The following is a 19,695-nucleotide window of genomic DNA, read 5'->3' as shown; positions in this document are numbered from 1 at the left end:
TTGAATAGGATCTTATACGACCATCTGAGAAGACGATGGGCCTTGACTTATTATAGCCACTGGGTGCATCACTCCCACAGTACTGGACGGGAAGTGTCAGCCTAGATTATGTGCTCGGGTTCCTTGAGTGGTACCTGAAGCCCTGATCTGTTAACACAGAAGTGAGAGTGTGTTGGGAGTCTGTTAACGAAGAAGCATGAGGCACCATGACTGAATGGGACAGGGTAGGTGGATCAGCTATACTTTTCCTTATGGCATTTTCATTTGGCCATGCATTTACAGGAGCTGGTGTCCAATAACTTCTATTACAATCACAAACTGTACAAAATATTTCTGTCAACTTGCACAGGTGGCTTCAATATTTGACACCAATGTCTGTTTAACCTTGTGAGCAGCAAATTGAAATTTTTTTTTGCTGTGTTTGTTTCTGAGACCCCTGAGGCCCCTGAATCTCTACATCACTAATCTTGAGGCTTAAACCTTTCGCCTGCTAATCCCTGTTTAAAGGAATTCAAGCACCTACCCTCAGAACAGCAAATCCTTGTTTACATGAATTACATGACAGTAAATCGCATTCCTCTGGGATTGGAGGACTTAATATCTGCTGCTACCCTGCATCATTTTTGTTTTACCAATTTTCCCTACGCAGAGTCTTGCAGCACAGAAGGAGGCCATTTGTTCCATCGCCCCTGTACCAGCTCTTTGAGAAAGCTATTCAATTAGTCCCACTCTGCTGCTTTCTCCCCATTGCCCTGGCAATTTGTGTCTTTTCAAGATATAACCGACTCCCATTTGAAAATTACTATTGAATCTGCTTCAACTACCCTTTTAGGCAGCACATTCCTTCTCTTCTCCAGATTGATCATTGGTAGACTATTTGGCTGAGGGAACAGGGGAGTCACAGCCAAAGTTGACCCTGTCCTCCCCCAGCATCGACACACTCGCACTTTCCAATATCGATCAACGAATAACGGTTAGAAAAAAAGAGGCCTGACTGATGTCCCCATTTTTTTTTTTAAAATCATTCTGGGGACGTAGCCATTGCTGACATCTCCAGATGAAACAATGTCTGGCTAGGTCAGTCAAAGCACATTGGCATGGGACTGGTGTCACATATAGGCCAGACCAGGTAAATCTCTCTTCAAGTTTCCCTCCTTAAAGGGTGTTAGTGAACGTGTTGGATTTTTAATGACAATCACACAGCTTTGTGGCCATTTTCTTTCCTGGTGCCAGCTCTTTATTTCTAGATCTTGTTTTAATCAAATTAAAATTCTCAACCTGCTGCCGTGGGATTTGAACCCCAAATGCTGGATTATTGGCCCATAATTATTATTATGGGATGTGGACATTGCTGGCACACCAGCATTTGTTGCCCATCCCTAATTGCTCTTGAACTGAATGGCTTGCAAGACCATTTCACAGGGCAGTTAAGAGTCAACCACATTGCAGTGGTTGTCTGAATTACTCATCCAGTAACATAACTATTACACCCCCATACATGCAACATAGAGGCAAAGAAGGTCTTACATTCAAAACCTGATATGGAGTGAGTTATTGATTACAGCTAAGGTGACGTGTGACAATTGGTCTCAACAGTTCTGGGATGGAAAAATCAGCCAAGGCTCTTGGTCCTGATTTCTGCTGAAAATGCTTTTTGTGTAGCTACTGGGTGGGCTGAAGGTCTAATATTCTGTCAGGAGTCACGGCTTAAGTTGTTCTGCTCCTTTCTTTGAGCTACTCGTTGGCTGTGGCCAAATGGATAGCACGCTCATCTCTAAATTAGAAGGTTGTGGGTGCAAGTCCCACTCTGGAGACTTGAGCTGACATTTCCAGGGCGGTACCAAGGGAGCATCTTATTGCCAGAGGGTGCTGTCTTTCGGCTGAGATGTTAAACCAAAGCCCCCAACTTCCCTCTCAGGTGGATGTAAAAGATCCCATGGCACTATTAGAAGAGCAGAAGAGTTCTCCTGGTTTCCTGAGCAACATTTACCCCTCAACCAATGTAATAGAAAAACAGATGATGAGTGCTGTCTTGTGGGACCTTGCTATGTGCAAATTGGCTGCTGCAGTTCCTACATTACAGCAGTGACTATACTTTAAAACCACTTAATTGACTGTAAAGTGCTTTGGGATGGTTGGAGGTTGTGAAAGGCACAGTATAAATGCAAGTATTTTCTCTAAAAGCAGGAAGAGGATAATACATACAGAATGGATTAGATTAGGTTTACAGAGCTGATAACAAGTATCCACTGGAAATGTTAAGCAGAGTTTTCCTTTGAGAAGCAGCCGTATTTGCTAAGCATTTCAAGCAAGCTTGGCTTTTATTTTCTCGATTAGCTATTATCGCAACTCAAATCTTTTACATTTCCTCCACTCCCAGCATTAAAGAGTACCCTATCTTGCAAGTGAGTTAAGTCCATGAAAAGAACAAAAGCAAAAAGAAAAAAAACCTTAAGCACGGGTTGTCTGTAAATAATTCATATCTAGCAATGAGTTACAAGACTGAAATTCAATCAAACTCTTCTGATAAGGTTATAAGCTAAAGGGAGTTAAGCTTGAACGGTTCCTGTACATCAGCAGGATGTGACCATTGATTTTGCTATTTTAAATGCACTGCCAGCAGTTTGTTATTCTTTTATGTTGTGCTGTTCATAGCTTCACAGCAAAATAGATTTTCTGAAAATCAATAAGCAATCAGTGCATGAAATATGGTAGAGGGTAGGTAAAGGTGAGAGGCGAGATCTGGAGATGAGCCGATAGATAGGGAGAGAACACAGTGGATAGGTATAAAACTTGTAGGTTTTACAAGGGACAGGTGAAAGAATGAAGGTGATCAGAGCAAGGAACGGGTGGTCATTGGTTTGACCGAGGCACTTAGAATCATGAGGAGCTTTGATCACGTAGATAGGTTGAAACTCTACTGCGGGAGGGTTATGAAGTTCGCTACAAAGGTGTTATATAAATGTAAGTTCTGTCGTCAACTGTCTACTTGTAGGTGACTCCAGAACAAGAAATCAGCTTACACGCGCTAATGGGTTCAGCTCGCTCAGTGAGTAGCCTCACTTCCCAACATTCAATTCTTCCAGCCGAAGACAAGGTCATCAAAAAGCAAAAAGGTTTAAATAAAAATAGTTCCTTAATTCCAGTTATTTAACACCACTTATGCCAGGTAATGCTCTGATTATAGCCTTCTGTAATTTAGATGATGCGATTATTTTGTGGTAATGACGTCAACATAACTTCCTTAATACCAAATCGGCATCCTGCGGCCCTTATATTCCAATACAGGTTCCCTTGCCAACTAAGAGGGTGAATGCACAATCTCAAACTTGCTCTATCTCGGTAATGCTCTCTATATTTCCTTTACAGGTGCTTGGCCGAATTTACCAGTTTTTCTCTTGCCCTCACTGCCTCCGCTACAGATGGTTTGGGCAGGATTGGGATTCACAGGCAAAGTATGTTTGTGCACAGCGTTTTTGAGCGCATAAATGGGCTGAGACTGAGGTGGTACTGCACTTTTGAAGGTGCACCTTTCGGATGAGACCCTAAATCAGGTGGGCTGAGAGGATCCTACGGCACTTTTCGAAGAAGAGCAGGGGAGTTCTCACCAGTGTCCTCGCCAATATTTATCCTTCAACCAACATCTTGTTTAAAAAAAAACCCAGATTATCTGGTCGTTTATTTCTTTGCAATTTGTGGAGGTTGCTGAGCACAAATTGGCTGCCACATTTCCTTCATTACAATTGTGACAACACTTCCAAAGTATTTAATTGGATGTAAATCACTTTGGGATGTCCTGAGGTTGTGAAAGGTGCCATATAAATGCAAATCTGTCTTTACCGCATTGTTGCTTTCAGGGGAATATATCTATGTCAGTTCTGCTGGTGGTGTATTGAGATTTTGAACCATCCATTCAGGTAAGGATCAAAACTCGATCCCTTATCTGCGCAGTTATCTGACCTTAACTGGGGTGAGGGCAAAGCAATACAATTTGCGTCAGGTGTTCCTTGGAGTATGAAAGAAAGAAAATGAATCAAATTTTCCACTAATTACAGAATCACAGAATAGTTACAGCACAGGAGGAGGCCATCCAAACCATTGTGTCTGTACTGGCTCTCCAAAGGAGCAATTTGCCTAGTGTTACTCCCTGGCCTTCTAAATGCCTTGATTGAACCTGCCTCCGTCACACGTACGCGTGTGCGTGTGTGTGAAACAAACAGTCACTGAGATACGTGAAGGCAGTCAAGGTCAGTGGGAAATTCCTCAGCATGAAGGATGATGGAAGTCTTTTGGGAAACAAATTTTAAAAATGACTGGAAACCTTTTATATCCAACAACATTGATTCTTGGACTGAACTGTTGTATATGCAAGGGAATAGTGTAAGTTTCAATTTGCCAATTTATCCAATCAGTAAGTGATTCCACAAAACTTTTGCCACACTCTCTACTCAACTGCATTCTGAGTATTCATTGACTGACAATAGAATTTGTTTCAAACTAGCAGGAATTCAATTGTGCAAAAAGCCATTAAACAGCTGAGGAACGACTCGAACATTAAAAGTTTACCGACAGAAACTGATTAACGTCAAGGGTACAGGTGCAGATCTTTAATGCAGCTTGAGAGCTGAACAGATGTTGGTCAGCATAATGTCAGCAGCCACTGTCACACAGGAGATGAAAAGAAAGATCTGCTCCATAATAAAGGAAAATTCAAGCCTCTGTGAATTGACCTATTTCAGCAGCTTCATCTTCTGCAGAGAAAAGCGGTAAACTGCCATGTAATCCAGTGAAAATATAATTAACATTGGTGCACTCAGCATTTTCCTAGAATGAGTTAAGGGTCCTTTTACGATTTATAGATCTGGCGTGAATAAAAGATAGTGAAATGTGGGGAAATAGGCAAAGTGTTTCAACAACATCCATGAGGGACTTGGTGTTAGAAAGCTTTGCTTGCACCTCTCAGGAGTAGTTGGGAGTACAAATTAAACCTGGAAGATGGGATTAAGTCTTCTCTCTCCAATGCTGAGTCCTAAAAACTGTTGGACAACTTCCTGTGGATAGAAATCAATAGCAAAAAGAATAGCCATTAACTGTGCATTTAGACAGAAGGACAAAACACAACCTGATTCCCTTCCCGATCACCATCACCCATTAGAAGGGAGCAGCATTTGCCTGAAGCTCATTTTGTTCACATTGTTATTATGCAGTAACTTCTCTCTGGCTTGGGGAGTGCCTTTTATTGTAACTAGTTCTGACACATCTAATTAGGAGCATTGAGAGATCAACTGACATGATGTTGGGAGCAGTCTTTTGTGAATTTAGAGTATTCAAAAACAGGAGCAACATAGGAATCTCCAAACTTTACCCAACCTGTGTTTTGCGAGTGCCAATGGAGCATTGGAACTTTAAATTCCAGGAGGACACAGTGTGAAAAGGCTGTGAGAAAGTTACATGCACAATTCTGTTAAATCGCAGTTGGCCACAGCAAGCAGATGCTTATGTTTTAAAAGAAAAAAGACTTCCAGTTATAATTGCATCTTTCACAACCTTGTACTTTACAGCCAATGAAATACTTTCAGTACGATCATGGTTGTAATGGAGGAAACACAGCTGCCAATTTGTACACAGCAAGCTCCCACGAACAGCAATGTGACAATGACCCAGTAATTTTTTACTGATGTTACCTGAGAGATGAATATTGGCTAGGACACCGGGATAATAGTGCCTTGGGAACTTTTGTGTCTGCCCGAGGGGGCAGATGGGGCATTGGTTTAATATCGCATACCAAGAACCCTCATCTCTTTGATTTACTGACTAGATTTCTACATCAACAAAGGTCTTTTCAATAAAGAAAAATGAAAGCATATGTAGGAGCAGATATCATTCGAAGGAAATAATCTAATTTTTGTTGTATCCTTGGACATAAAGCCAGTTCTGGGCAGAAGGGTTTAACTCTACATGTCCTCATTGCCTAACAGTATTAAGATTAATGTCTTAGAAGAAGTAATCAACAGGGATAATGCTTCAGCCAGACAGTAAAGGCAGATGGCTTCCTAGTGTTAATGACAAACACAGCCTGCTCCTCTGCTATTTGAGAAGGCTCCACAAGGGTGACAATTTTCAAATCTGCTTCTCACATGCAGCTATTGCTCATCACTGGCTGTGTCCTTCATACATGCTCATGTATGACAACATTCAGCAGCTTCCCTCTGCCAGTAAAACGGGAACCAGACTACAGTTAAATCAGAATTACCTGGAAAAACTCAGCAGGTCTGGCAGCATCGGCGGAGAAGAAAAGAGTTGACGTTTCGAGTCCTCATGACCCTTCGACAGAACTTGAGTGAGTCCAAGAAAGAGTTGAAATATAAGCTGGTTAACCAGCTTATATTTCAACTCTTTCTTGGACTCAAGTTCTGTCGAAGGGTCATGAGGACTCGAAACGTCAACTCTTTTCTTGGCCACTGATGCTGCCAGACCTGCTGAGTTTTTCCAGGTAATTCTGTTTTTGTTTTGGATTTCCAGCATCCGCAGTTTTTTTGTTTTTATATACAGTTAAATCAGAGCTTCTGGGAGTCAAAAACTGCACAAGAGCATGAAACTTCGAACGGCTGAGGAGTTGTTCAAAGAAATTTAAAATCTTGCAAATCAACCAGTATGCGGGCTATTTTTAAGAGGTTTTCTCCAAATGACTTAGTTTAATCCTTCCTGAAACAGAATATTGTTGTAATTGGTATTTAAGGGAGGGCTCTCCTGAACTTTTGAAATGCTCTTTGATCCTCATATCAAAGTTTTAGATGGGTCTTTAAGTGTCACTCACAGGAGATATTGGAAGGTCCATTAAAGCCTTTAATCCACAAACTATTTGTCTAATAGTATTTTCAGCATTTTGAAAATGCATTATCTTGTCTGTCCTCAGTTCCCCATTTTGCATAGATCCAATGAATAAGAAAGCAGCCTTCTCCACCCAAAGAGACACCCAAAGCATCCACCAGAAGCCAACTTACATTGAAAGTTAATTACTCATCCGAAGAACCCTCATCTCTTTGATTCACTGACTAGATTTCTACAACAACAAGGGTCTTTTTAAGAAAGAAAAATGAAAGCATATGTAGGAGCAGATATCATTCAAAGAAAATAATCTAATTGTCATATCCTTGGACATAAAGCCAGTTCTGGGCAGAAGGGTTTAACTCAACATGTATGTCTTAAAAGAAGTGATCAACAGTTAAGAATGAACTTGCATTTATGTAGTACCTTTCACATCCTCAGGAGGTCCCAAAGTGATTCACAACCTATAAAGACCTTTTTTTTAAGCATTGTTGCACAAGCAGATAATGTCAACAAAATTGCTTTCAGCAAACTTTCAGCAAGATCCCACTGGACAGCAACGAGATGAATGATCAGTTAATCTGTTGTTGGTTAAGATATAAATGTTGGCTAGGAGAATCTCAGCCACTCTTCTTCAAATAATGCTAAAAATCATGGGTTTAAACTGATGCATGGGAGTTGGATGAGTGGTTGATGGGTGAAGGAAGTCTTATGCAATTAGAGGGAGCTTTAATTCTGTGTTTATCCTTAACTATATCTGACTGGAGAGTGCTCAATACTGACACTGGTTACCTGGAGTAGAAAAGTGCTTCATTGTTTGACATAGCCTAACTACTGCTAACAACATACCTGGGAGGGGTGATGTTCGTGACTCACAGCTCTAACTGATGGTGCACACATAACAAATAAATTGAGAAATATCCCATCATATTTCTGCTGGAAAATGCACCAACCTTATGTTCCTTGAATCTCAGATGCTTAAACAAATAAAATGCTAACCTTAGAACAACATGTTGCTCATTCAACTCATGCCTCTTTCCAAAAACCATGAAATGATACTTATGACCGATGCAAAATGTCAAAGTGTGTTATTTCGATATTCAGCAGTAGGAATGCTGTGCATATTATATCTTAACCCCACCTCAAATCTCCAAAGTTGGTCTTCCAGATTATGAAAGATTCTAACAGCGTAGGCGTGGAATTGGAGATCTCGTGGCACACAGGGTAGCGTCCCTGCCTCTGAGTCACCCCAGGACTTGATGGCCAAGAAATGTGCGTGTATAACACAGCCAAACGGATTGGGCATCAACTTCTAAATCCTTCTAACATAGGCCAATGGCAGATGGTAAGAGTGGGAGAGATTCCTGGTCAGCCATTGATGTAAAGAAGATTGGAGCCTCCACCATCACTATTCTTAGCTTTGGACTACAACATGTACATAAAAGCAACTTGGGATATCCTGGGGGTGGGGGGTGGTTTGGCTGGGGTGGGGGGTGGATGCAGTTGGCTCAGTTGGTTGGATGACAGGTATTGGGGTTTGATCCCTGTTCCAGCTGGGGTGGATTCGGGACCTATCTCCTTGCCCTACCTGTGGTGGAGGTCATGACACTATGGGTCAGACCTGACTTTAGGCAGAGAACTCAAGAAGAAGATATTTTTATTTGTGGGGAAGAGGCTGTAAATATCAGATAGTTCCAGATCTAGATCACATCTAGAACTAGGGGTCACTGCTTAAAAATAAGGAGTCGCCCATTTAAGACAGATGAGAATTTTTTTCTCTTAGAGAGTGTTGAGTCTTTGGAACTCTCTTCCTTAAAGAGCAGTGGAAGCAGAGTCTTTGGATATGTTCAAGGCAGAAGTAGATAGATTCTTGATAAGCAAGGGGGTGGAAAGTTATTGGGGATGGGTGGGAATGTGGAGTTGAGGTTACAATCAGATCAGCCATGATCTTATTGAATGGTAGAGCAGGCTCGAGGGGCCGAGTGGCCTACTCCTGCGCCTAATTCATATGTTCGTATAAATCCAGCAGGGAACTCAGGAAAAACATCTTTACCCAGGGAGTGGTGAGAATGTGGTGCTCGCTACCACAGCGAGTAGTTGAGACAAATGGCATAGATGCCTTAAAGGAGAAACTAGATGAAGGGAGAGAGAAATAGAAGGTTTTGCTGATGGGATTTAATGAAGATAGGTAGGCAGAGGCTCGTGTGGAACATGAACACTGGTATAGACCATTTGGGCCAAATGGTCTGTTTCTGTTCTTTATGTAGCATGCAAACACTTACTCTTCAAATATAACGGACAGTCGTGGAGTTCTGGCTCAGGACTTGGGGCAGCTTTGTGGCTCCCAGTTGCTGGGCAGGTTGCTTCCAGGTGTCTAACAGTCCCACACAACAAAAGGACAGCAACCAGCAGCATTTTGGCACTTGTGTTGAACCTGAAAAACAAAGAAAGGGAAATTAGGAACTTTTTAAAAATAAAATTGCAAACCAACTCTGAGTATCGCTCTGATAGAGAAGGACACTAGGTGGGAATGTAAATGGGACACTGTGGGTTCGAAGGTGTAAAGTTACTCTACTGAAATCAGAGCCGCAATTGATCCTATTGTGTGTTCTAATGCCCTCCATTGGACCAAGAATGCTCGGGTGTTCCCAATCCAATGGATTATAGAACAGGAGGAAGTTTGTTCCCTGCAGACGATGACACATCATTATGTGATGGATTAGTTGTGCAGCTCATTAATTACAGCTTTGCTGTGAGGAACTGCAACACTACTTTTCAAATTCAACTTCAAGTATTTGAGCTCCAGGAATAAGGCCTTTGGGCAATAGGAAAGATTTGCATTTTTATAGCACCTTTCACAATTTCAGAATGCCTCAAGATGCTTTACTATCAATGAAGCATATTTGAAGTGTCGTCTTCATTGTAATGTAGACACCCAACTTGTGCACAGCAAGGTCTCACAAATATCAATGTGATAACGGCCAGATAACCAGTTTTCAGTGGTGTTGATGGAAGGATAACTATTGGTCTGGACACTAGGGAGAACTATCCTGCTCTTCTTTGGAATAGTGCAATGGGATTTTTTTAAATATATACCTGACGTGGAAGTTGGGACCTCAGTTTAATGCCTCATCCAAAAGAACACACACAATTAGGTGCAGGAGTAGGCCATTCGGCCCTTCGAGCCTACCTCGCCATTCAATAAGATCTTGGATGATCTGATTTTAACCTCAACTCCACATTCCTGCCTATCCCTGATAACTTTTCATCTCCTTGCTTTTCAAGAATCTATCTATCTACCTCTGCCTTGAATATTCAAAGATTCTGCTTCCACTGCTTTTTGAGGAAGAGAGTTGCAAAGATTCATGACCCTCTGAAAGAAAGAAAAATCTTCTCATCTCTGCCTTAAATGTCAACCCCTTATTTTTAAACAGTGTCCTCTAGTTCTAGATTCTCCCACAAGGGGAAACATCCTTTCCACATCCACCCTGTCAAGTCCCTTCAGGACCTTATACGTTTCAATCAAGGCACAAAAAAGACAGCACAACATGATCCATTGGATTGGGGACACTCGATCATTTCCGGTCCAGTATAGAGCATCAGAACACACAATAGGATCAATTGTGGCTAACAGTGCAACACTCCTTGATTAGAGTTTCAGCCTAGATTTTGTGCTTAAGCTTTTGGAGTGGGACTTGAACCCATGACCTTCTGACTCAGAGGCAAGAGTCAAGACTTATAATGTAAACGCATTCTTCCCTTTTTTGACCTGTCTGACAGCTTTTGTGCATTCTCCCTGCCACCTGCACCCCCTACCCCATTAGCCTATGTTCCCTCCACAAAAGCTAAAGTTTCACAAGTAGCAATGAATAAATATTCAATGAACTGATCTTTCAAAACTGTAGGCACTTAGCTCACTGCACTGTTGGCCATCTTTTTACCAGCAGCTAGATAAAGATCCTCTATTAAAGTAAAACAAAATCATTCTAGAGTGACATTTTCAGTTAAAAAAAGACTATATGGTGCTTATGGTTTATAAAAGATGTAATTAGTCATTCACAAAAATGTTTGTAATACTATTCATTCTTAAACTCTCTATCAGGGACTGAATCTCTGTAGCTGTCAGGTATTCTTTAAAAGGCACTTAAGGGTTAGACACTGGCTTTTCATCTTTGAGATGTTGAGTCAGAACTGAGCAGAGACTTGATGGGCTGCAGGTCCAATATGGCTCTATCTTCAGATGTACCTTGTGAAATGAGGTTGGGCTGTCTCGGTCCAATTCCAAGACCACAGCACAAGTAATGCCCACTATTTGCCTGAAACTTTGTGGCAAATGGAAAAGATTTCAATGGTGCAGGAGAGGGTGCTCTTCTGAAGTTGGGGCAGAGAGAGCTTCATTCTGCATCATATCTGACCTAGCAGTGATTGATGCTGGCACTAGATGTCTAACATGCAAATTGCTCCAGTCCCCAATGCTAAATCCCTTCCTGGTAATTACAAAACTCATCACAGCACATTTAGTAAAAGTCTACTTTTTATATTGATGGATCTAAGGTTAATTTTTAAAAGATATTATTAACTCATGAACTGTTTGGGATTAAACATTCAGAGAGGAGGATTGTGAATTTGAAATAATTTGGAATGTAAAGCACTGCATGACTAACTCTGGTGCATGCTCACTCTTATGTCTTGGAGCTTTGTATTAACACAAGACGCTGTTATATGGAAGATAGTGGATACTCCCTGGCAAATTATAAGACAGTAATCCAATTGAGAGGTTCAGTTGACATCACTGTTCACAAGACTGAAACTTGAGCGGTTTAGATTCACCTTCAGTACCCAAGGATTGGATAATGGACTTAAGCTTTTGTAACACTGCCCGTCTTCTCTCCAGCTCCAGATCATTTGCTGCTGAAACCCTCATCCATACCCTTGTCATCTCTAGATTCAACTATTCCAATTCTCTCCCTCCTTGCATCCTTCATAATGCACTTATCCAAAGCTCTGCTGCCCTATCCTAACTCACACCAAGTCCCATTCACCAGTCACCCCTATGCTCTCTGGCCTACACTGGCTCAGTTTTCAAATACTTATCCTTGTTTTCAAATCCTTCCATGACTTCGCCTCCTCTCTATCTTTATATCCTCCTCCAGCCCTGCAAGCCTAGAGATCTCTGCATTTCTCCAATTCTGGTCTCTTGAAAAGCAGGATTTGTATCATTCCACCATTGACCACTATGCCAGCAGCTGCCTAGGCCCTAGACTCCGGGCTTCCTTCTCTAAACCTCTCTCTCTCACTCTCGGTCTCTCTCTCCTTCTTTAAAGTATCTTAAGATGCTCATTAAATCCTACCACTTAGAAAAGGCAACCAAAAACTTGGTGAAATATCTCTATGTGGCTTGGTTTGATAACCCTGTATTTTGGGATGTTTTACAATGTTAAAATGTGCTATATAAATACATTTCTTTATTGTGGCACTATAGAGTGGCTCACTCATCCAGGGACTCAATGACAACTATAACCACATGTGTGTAACAGTTTGCTTTTAACAAGTAAACTAAAAGGATCAAAGATTGACTTGATTACATCTGCAGCCATTATAAATATTATCTAATTCTAAGCCTCAGCTTCAGGTTGTCAGAAAGGTCTTTTAAAAACAAAATCATTCATAGGGTGTGGGTATTAAGGCCAGCATTTATTGTCCATCACTAATAGCCCTTGAGAAGGTAGTGGCGGGACACCTTGAATGCAACTGAGTAGCTTGCTAGGCCATTTCAGAGGACTGTTAAAGAGTCAAACAAATGGACGTGTGTCTGGAGTCACATGTATGCCAGACTGGGTAAGGACGGCAGATTCCCTTCCCTAAAGGACATTAGTGAACCGGATGGGTTTTTACAACAATCTGGTAGTTTCATGGGTCACCATTACTGAGACTACCTTTATACTCCAGATCTGAATTTAATTTCCCCAGCTGCTATGGTGGGATTTGAACTCATGACTTCAAAGTACTTGTCCAGGCCTCTGGATTTTAACATAACCACTATGCTAAAATACCCACATCTAGGTCCAGTCTGTCAAAACTTGCTTCAACCTCCTAAATAGACAATAGAAGTCTCAGAGAGTAAATGCAAAAACAAGGGGAAAAAGATTTGGAAATATAATATGTTAGGTTACTGAAAAAATACAATAAGGAACATAGATCCAGAGGTAGGCCATTCAGCCCTCTAGCTGGTTCTGCTAATCATTTAGATCATGGCTGATCTATATCTTGACTCCTTGGTTCCGTAACCCTTGTCTAACAAAAATATATCAATCTCAGTTTTGAAATTTTCAATTGACCCCAATTTCAACAGGAGGGAGAGAGTTTCAGATTTCCACTACCTTTCATAGGTAGAAGTGCTTCCTGACATCACCCCTTGAATGACTGAATTAAAATTAAAATGATGGGGAAGGCAGAGGATGTATTCACTCCATTAAGCTGAGGTCCTCTATGTTTTCTTTAACATAGAATTTACAGACAGGACAGGCCGTTCAGTCCAATTGTTCATTGCTCCTCATGCACCTCTTCCCACCCCTCTTCATCATATCCTTTCTCCCTTGTACTCTTACCTAACTTTTCCTTAATACTATTCGCTTTGACCACTCCCTGTGGTGGCGAGTTCCACATTCTAACCACTTTCTGCTCAACGATGTTTCTCCTGAATTCCCTACTGGTGACTACATTTTTTTTTTTAAATGACCCCTAGTTTTGGACAGTAACCGAGGAGCATTGCATTGCCTCCTTCATATGGGACATTAAAGCGAGATCCCAGCTCCCTACCCAAATGGGATGGGGGTTTGTCATTATTTCAAGAAATGCAGGAACTCTCCCTGTGATCCCACCAGCACTCCCTGCTTGCGGCAACACTTCAGGAAAAGTAATTAATCAAGCAATGAATTGCTCATTCATTGCAATGCTGATAGGTGCAGCAACACTGCACAAACTGCAAAGCAACTGCTACTCCTTGCAGATAGCATGAAAAGTGCTGCAGGTTTTAGTATTAATTTTAATACTTCAGGATCAAATTGGTGTTTAAGTATTGCTTCAAAATGTCTTTATTTCAGCATTGCCATGTAGAAGCCAAACAAACCTAGTCAGCCAGGAGATAGGTTTCTGTGTATCTGCTGACAGCCTGAGTTACATTTACTGAATCACAGCTGTTAATTGCCTAGATTACAAGGCGATTTGCCACCACCACCGCTAAAATATTTTTTCCTCATTGACTTGATTTCTGCCTGTGATGCAAGACATGGAGGAATAAGATAAGATGCGAAGGTTATTTTTAAAAATCAGTGAATTCAGCACTCTGTATAATATAAAAAGAACAAAAGACTATATTTCTATAGTGCTTGTCATAATCTCAGGACATCCCAAAGCACTTTCCAGTCAATAAAGCACTTTTGAAGTGTAGTCACTGTTGTAATATAAGGAACACAGCAGCCAATTTGTGCACAGCAAGTTCCCAGAAACATCAATGTGATAATGACCAGAGAATATGTTTTAGTGATGTTGGTCGAGGAATAAATATTAAAAACAAAAAAACTGCGGATGCTGGAAATCCAAAACAAAAACAGAATTACCTGGAAAAACTCAGCAGGTCTGGCAGCATCGGCAGAGAAGAAAAGAGTTGACGTTTCGAGTCCTCATGACCCTTCGACAGAACTTGCGTTCGAGTCCAAGAAAGAGTTGAAATATAAGCTGGTTTAAGGTGTGTGTGTGGGGGGCGGAGAGATAGAGAGACAAAGAGGTGGAGGGGGGGGGTGGTGTGGTTGTAGGGACAAACAAGCAGTGATAGAAGCAGATCATCAAAAGATGTCAACGACAATAGTACAATAGAACACATAGGTGTTAAAATTAAAGTTGGTGATATTATCTAAACGAATGTGCTAATTAAGAATGGATGGTAGGGCACTCAAGGTATAGCTCTAGTGGGGTTTTTTTTTTATTTATATAATGGAAATAGGTGGGAAAAGGAAAATCTTTATAATTTATTGGAAAAAAAAGGGAAGGGGGAAACAGAAAGGGGGTGGGGATGGGGGAGGGAGCTTACGACCTAAAGTTGTTGAATTCAATATTCAGTCCGGAAGGCTGTAAAGTCCCTAGTCGGAAGATGAGGTGTTGTTCCTCCAGTTTGCGTTGGGCTTCACTGGAACAATGCAGCAAGCCAAGGACAGACATGTGGGCAAGAGAGCAGGGTGGAGTGTTAAAATGGCAAGCGACAGGGAGGTTTGGGTCATTCTTGCGGACAGACCGCAGGTGTTCTGCAAAGCGGTCGCCCAGTTTACGTTTGGTCTCTCCAATGTAGAGGAGACCACATTGGGAGCAATAAATATTGGCTAGGACAATGGGGAGAACTCCCCTACTCTTCTTTAGAAATAGTTCCATGTGACCTTTTACATTCCCCCTGAGGGGCAGATAGCACCACAGTTTAATATAACATCTGAAAGACAGCATGTCAGGTGGTGCAGCACTGCCTGAGTAGTGCACTCCTAGATAAAATGCTCAGCTCTTTGTGGCAGGACTTGAACCCACAACCTTCTGATTCGAAAGCGAGAGAGCTGCCAACTGAGCCAAGCTAAAACAAAGCTGGACAATGTCAGGCCAGTACATTTTGTTATTGTAAATGCCAGCGTATGTACTCAGTTCCACAGAAACTGATGCCCAACACATTCCAGTAACATCTGTTGATACGGCACAATATTGACATTTAAAAGGCTCCATAAGACATTGCATCACACAACAAATCATACAGTGGCATTCCCCATATACAGTGACACACATAACAGTGTATACTGCTCCCAGTTACACTTTTAGCAGCTTCAGTTCCCTGTTTTGCACACTTTCTTTCAGACAGAGCCTGTTTTATATTCTGTCTGCTGACAATACAGCATAAATGATATGTTCATGAGAAGACAAACATGGCTTCTTCTTTCCTATCTCTATAAGCTTCAAAACCTCACAGTGACTGCCCCTTCCATAAGTGAATTGCATGGAAACTAGACTAATTGATTCAGCTTGTCTGGAAGATGGATGGGCCAAGTGGTTTATTCTTTTAACTGAGCCATCACTGCTCCACTCTTCTCAGAAAGCTTCACTTTCATAAAATCCCAAATTGCAATACACAGACAGCTCATTGCAGTGAGTTAGTTGATAAGCAGAGGACACAGATTTTTGGGGGGTAATTAGCAAAAGGACCAACATGGAGTGGATGGGGAGGTGCGGCAGAGAGGTGATTTCTTTATGCAGTGGGGTATGGCGATCTGGAATGAAAGGGGAGTGGAACTTTCTGAAGGGAGTTGGATAAATACTTGAACAGGAAAACGTTACAGGGCTAATGGGGAAAGAGCAGGGGAGAGGGCCTAATTGGATAGCAATGTGGCATGGTGCCATTTTTGAAATGCAAGTGACCCCACTGTATGCGAGGACAGGACAAACCTGGCATCATTAAATGTGGCATCAGTGCCCCTTTTACAGACTGGGATATAAAAGCAATCAAGTTGGATATGATGAATACCACCTTTGGAAATATATGACAATAATGTGCCATACGAATTTAAAAGGTCAACATTTTTGGGTACTTATGAAAGTGTCACACCCAGTGCATTAACAGCTAGGGAGTGGAATTGAGACCAAGATCAGAGCAGCCAGAAGCTTACTGAATGGCAGAGCAAGCTTGAGGGGCCGAATGGTCTAGTCCTGCTCCTATTTCTGATGTCCTTATGACCATACTTCCTCAGACAAGAACCTGCAGTGAACATTTTGCAGCGTGTTTGGTTTATCCTTTCATATTTTCACTTTTCCACAGAGGTCTTATTTTAATTGAATGCTAGGATTTTGAGGGGTAATCGTGTGTGGGTGTGAGAGAGAGAGAGCGTGTGTGTGTGAGTGTGAATGTGGTGTCCTGATACAATCTTCTACACAGGAAGACTTATCGGAACATCAGACAGGGAATGGAGCTCACCCATCACCCTGCCTGCTCTATTCTCCATCTGTTTATGGGACTGAAAATTCAGGCAGGCTGCGTAATGAAGCAGCCAACCTTCAAAGCCCAATACTCTGAAAAACCCATCTGGCATGTGATGCTTTACATCTTAGGTGCAAATGACCCTTTATAAGCCTAGACTTGTGATATTATTATTCAGGCAAACTAATACTTTCACGAATCCCACTCTGCTTATTAATGTTAAAATAACTGGGTTAATGTCGACGTTGAAATCTGAGCTAAATAATTCCACACCAATGTGTTGTTTGTATATTCTTTTACACATAGTCATTTCACAGTTTAGGAAAGTAGGTAAAATATTCTTTTGGTATAAAACAGGGAAAAACATCTCTTTTGAGGTTGAAAATCTTAAATAAAAACAAAAAGTATGCCGGCAATGTGGAAGAGGCTAATTGGCGCCTACACAGAGAAAATGGGTTAAGGTTTTGGGATTCAGTCCTTCTCCAGTAAAGAATTAAACCTGAAACACTTTTCTCCTCTGATGCTGGACAATTGCTTCATTTCCCTGTTTTGACTTCACAGTTAGCTGGACGGCAGGCTACAAGATCAATAATAAGCAAGAACATACATCTATCACACCACCACAGTCAAACGCTGGAGATTAGACTTTGGACACGCTTCAGTCACCCAACCTGTTACAGTAACGGAACTGAAGACCATTCATGGTGGGGGGGCGGGGGGGAGAGTGCGGCGGATACAGAATAGTCCAGGAGTCCCAAGTCTTATTTAAATAATTCCATAATTCGAGAGTTGCCCTGGTTTGTCTTTCACTCTTATCCAAGTGGCACCACCACCGCCCTTCTAGAACATCCAGTTGTCTCGGTGTTTCGCCGCAAGTGTACTCAGTCTAGAACCTAAAGTGGGAGGCGGTAAACCTTCCAGAGACACTTCGCCTAGTTTCTCACACTGACAATAACTCCAGACACAGTTTTAGAAAACGTTTCCGAAATTAAAAAAAAAGTTAGTCCCAAAGTTCTTAGAGAGCTCGCTCTTTAACAATCTTTTCTGCTTAAAAATGTTTTAGAAAAACGGATTTTTAAAAAAAGTGCATTTTAATTTGGGAGCAGGGGTTTACTTAATTTCTCAGGGGAGGCTGGTGCGGTTGTTAAAATATTTCTGTTATTACTGATTAGTATCACTCCCAATTTTATTAAAAAAATAATACTTCACCCACCTAAGGTTCGGGTTCCACCGATGTGCCTCTCAGCCCGTGACTGTAATCTCAGTCGCCTCAAAGTTAATCCTTCCTATTTTAATAGTCACTCGTTTTAAACCGGATTAACCGCGAGGACTCGCTCCTGGAACTCACTCTTTCCGCCACCAGCCCCCGCACCCCCCCCCCCCCCCCCCCCCCGACTTTCCCGGCACTTTAATTGTAGGAAATTAACTCCAGCACCTTCGCCCCCACCCCCTCCCAAATCCACATCCAGACCCCATCCTCTCTCCCTCTTTGCTTCAAGAAAACTGTTATTTCTGCTTAGCCTGATGCTCTTACAGTTCACTCTCATTCACTGGTTGCAAGGTTGGGGAGTTTGACGCATTTTTAAAATTGTTGATTCGGTTTCATTGCGACAAAAAAAATGGGGGCTGGGGATGGGGGCTTTGGGGGGGGTGGTGGTGGTGGTAGTCAGCAGAACAAAAACCTATGTTGTCCACACACAAAAAAAACTTCCTTCATTTCGAAAGAAATCAAATTGCAACAGCCCCAATAATATTCGATTATTCTTGGGGCAAATCGCGTCCATTTCCTCCCCCCCAAAAAAAAAAATTGTAAGACCACCCCGAAGATTTCCTTCAGGTTAATTACTTAAATGTTGCAACAGCCTAAAATAAAAAAAATGTCAACATGATTTTCACATCGGTGATGCGATGAGAGATTTAACCCCGCAATTGGTCGCATTGAGAACCCGCGCGAATCTCTCCAGAAAAATCGCACGTTACTGTTCAAATGCTGCAGTTAACACTTGGTAAATATTATCTTTAAAATATTGTCCCGCTCTAAAACATGCTCACATGGTACCTGTGATACAGCCTCTCTCCCAGCGTTGGGTCTCTGCCTAGTTCGGTTAAGAAGGGCACTGCAGATTCCTTTGCCCTGGCTCCCTGAATCTCTCGCTGTGTCTAGGCTGCCTCAAAGTCTCGTACGGTTGTGCCTGTCAGCTCACAGAAGCTCTATCTAGTAGGCTCTCTCGCCAGCATCTCTCGCCACCTGTCCCCACCTCCGAAGTCTGGCTTCACTACCACAGCAATGCATCAGGAATGAGGGAGGAGCACAGCTCTTAAGGGGGGCGGGGTGGGGGGGCATCTGATCAATCCACCCCCTAATCGAGTGATTTTTTTTTGTTTTTTAAAAAAATATAAGGGCACGGTGACAGAATGAGGAATGGGAACTTAAACGGACTTTCAAAAATCCCAGGGCACCAGGCAGAATGAGCTCACAAGTCAGTTCGAAATGTGAGTAATTCTGAACACAGCGGACATACCGGCACAGAAAGAGGCCATTCAGCCCATGCTCCGCTCAAACCCGAAAGAGGGCTCCTCCGACACTGCAGCACACCCTCAGTACTGCACTGGAGTCTCAGCCTTGGTGTTTGTACTTAACTCCTGGAGTGGGACTTGAACCTAGAACTTTGTGACTAAGAGTTAAGAGTGCCACCAGCTGAGCCACAACTGACATGGGCATAGTTCTGATATAAATCAAACATTAACCTATCCCAGGTTGTATTTTGTTTTTCAAAGTTTTGTATCTTATGTGAGATAAGTAGATGATAAATCAGTCTACTGAGTATTACAGAGCAACATAGGGAAGGCAGAGAAAGTCAACC

General features: G+C 41.9%; 1 protein-coding gene across 2 annotated transcripts in view; it reads right to left on the bottom strand.

Moving 5' to 3' along the window:
• rtbdn (retbindin) overlaps window positions 1–19,122 on the bottom strand; it is a 39,239-nt gene extending 20,117 nt beyond the window's left edge. The window contains exons 1-2 of one of the 2 annotated variants that reach the window (XM_041177373.1): window positions 18,891–19,122; window positions 9,111–9,262 (exon numbers count right to left, since the gene is read on the bottom strand). In XM_041177373.1, the coding sequence (XP_041033307.1) occupies window positions 9,111–9,243 (133 nt within the window). In that variant the 5' untranslated portion in view covers window positions 9,244–9,262; window positions 18,891–19,122. Of the gene's footprint in view, window positions 1–9,110; window positions 9,263–18,044; window positions 18,126–18,890 lie in introns of those variants that run through there. The other variant, XM_041177374.1, reaches the window with a different exon arrangement.
• Between the last annotated feature and the right edge of the window lie 573 nt (window positions 19,123–19,695).

The sequence above is a fragment of the Carcharodon carcharias genome, chromosome 30, assembly GCF_017639515.1.
Source record: "Carcharodon carcharias isolate sCarCar2 chromosome 30, sCarCar2.pri, whole genome shotgun sequence".
In the NCBI taxonomy this organism is placed as follows: domain Eukaryota; kingdom Metazoa; phylum Chordata; class Chondrichthyes; order Lamniformes; family Lamnidae; genus Carcharodon; species Carcharodon carcharias.
This window is presented reverse-complemented; position numbering and strand designations above follow the sequence as displayed.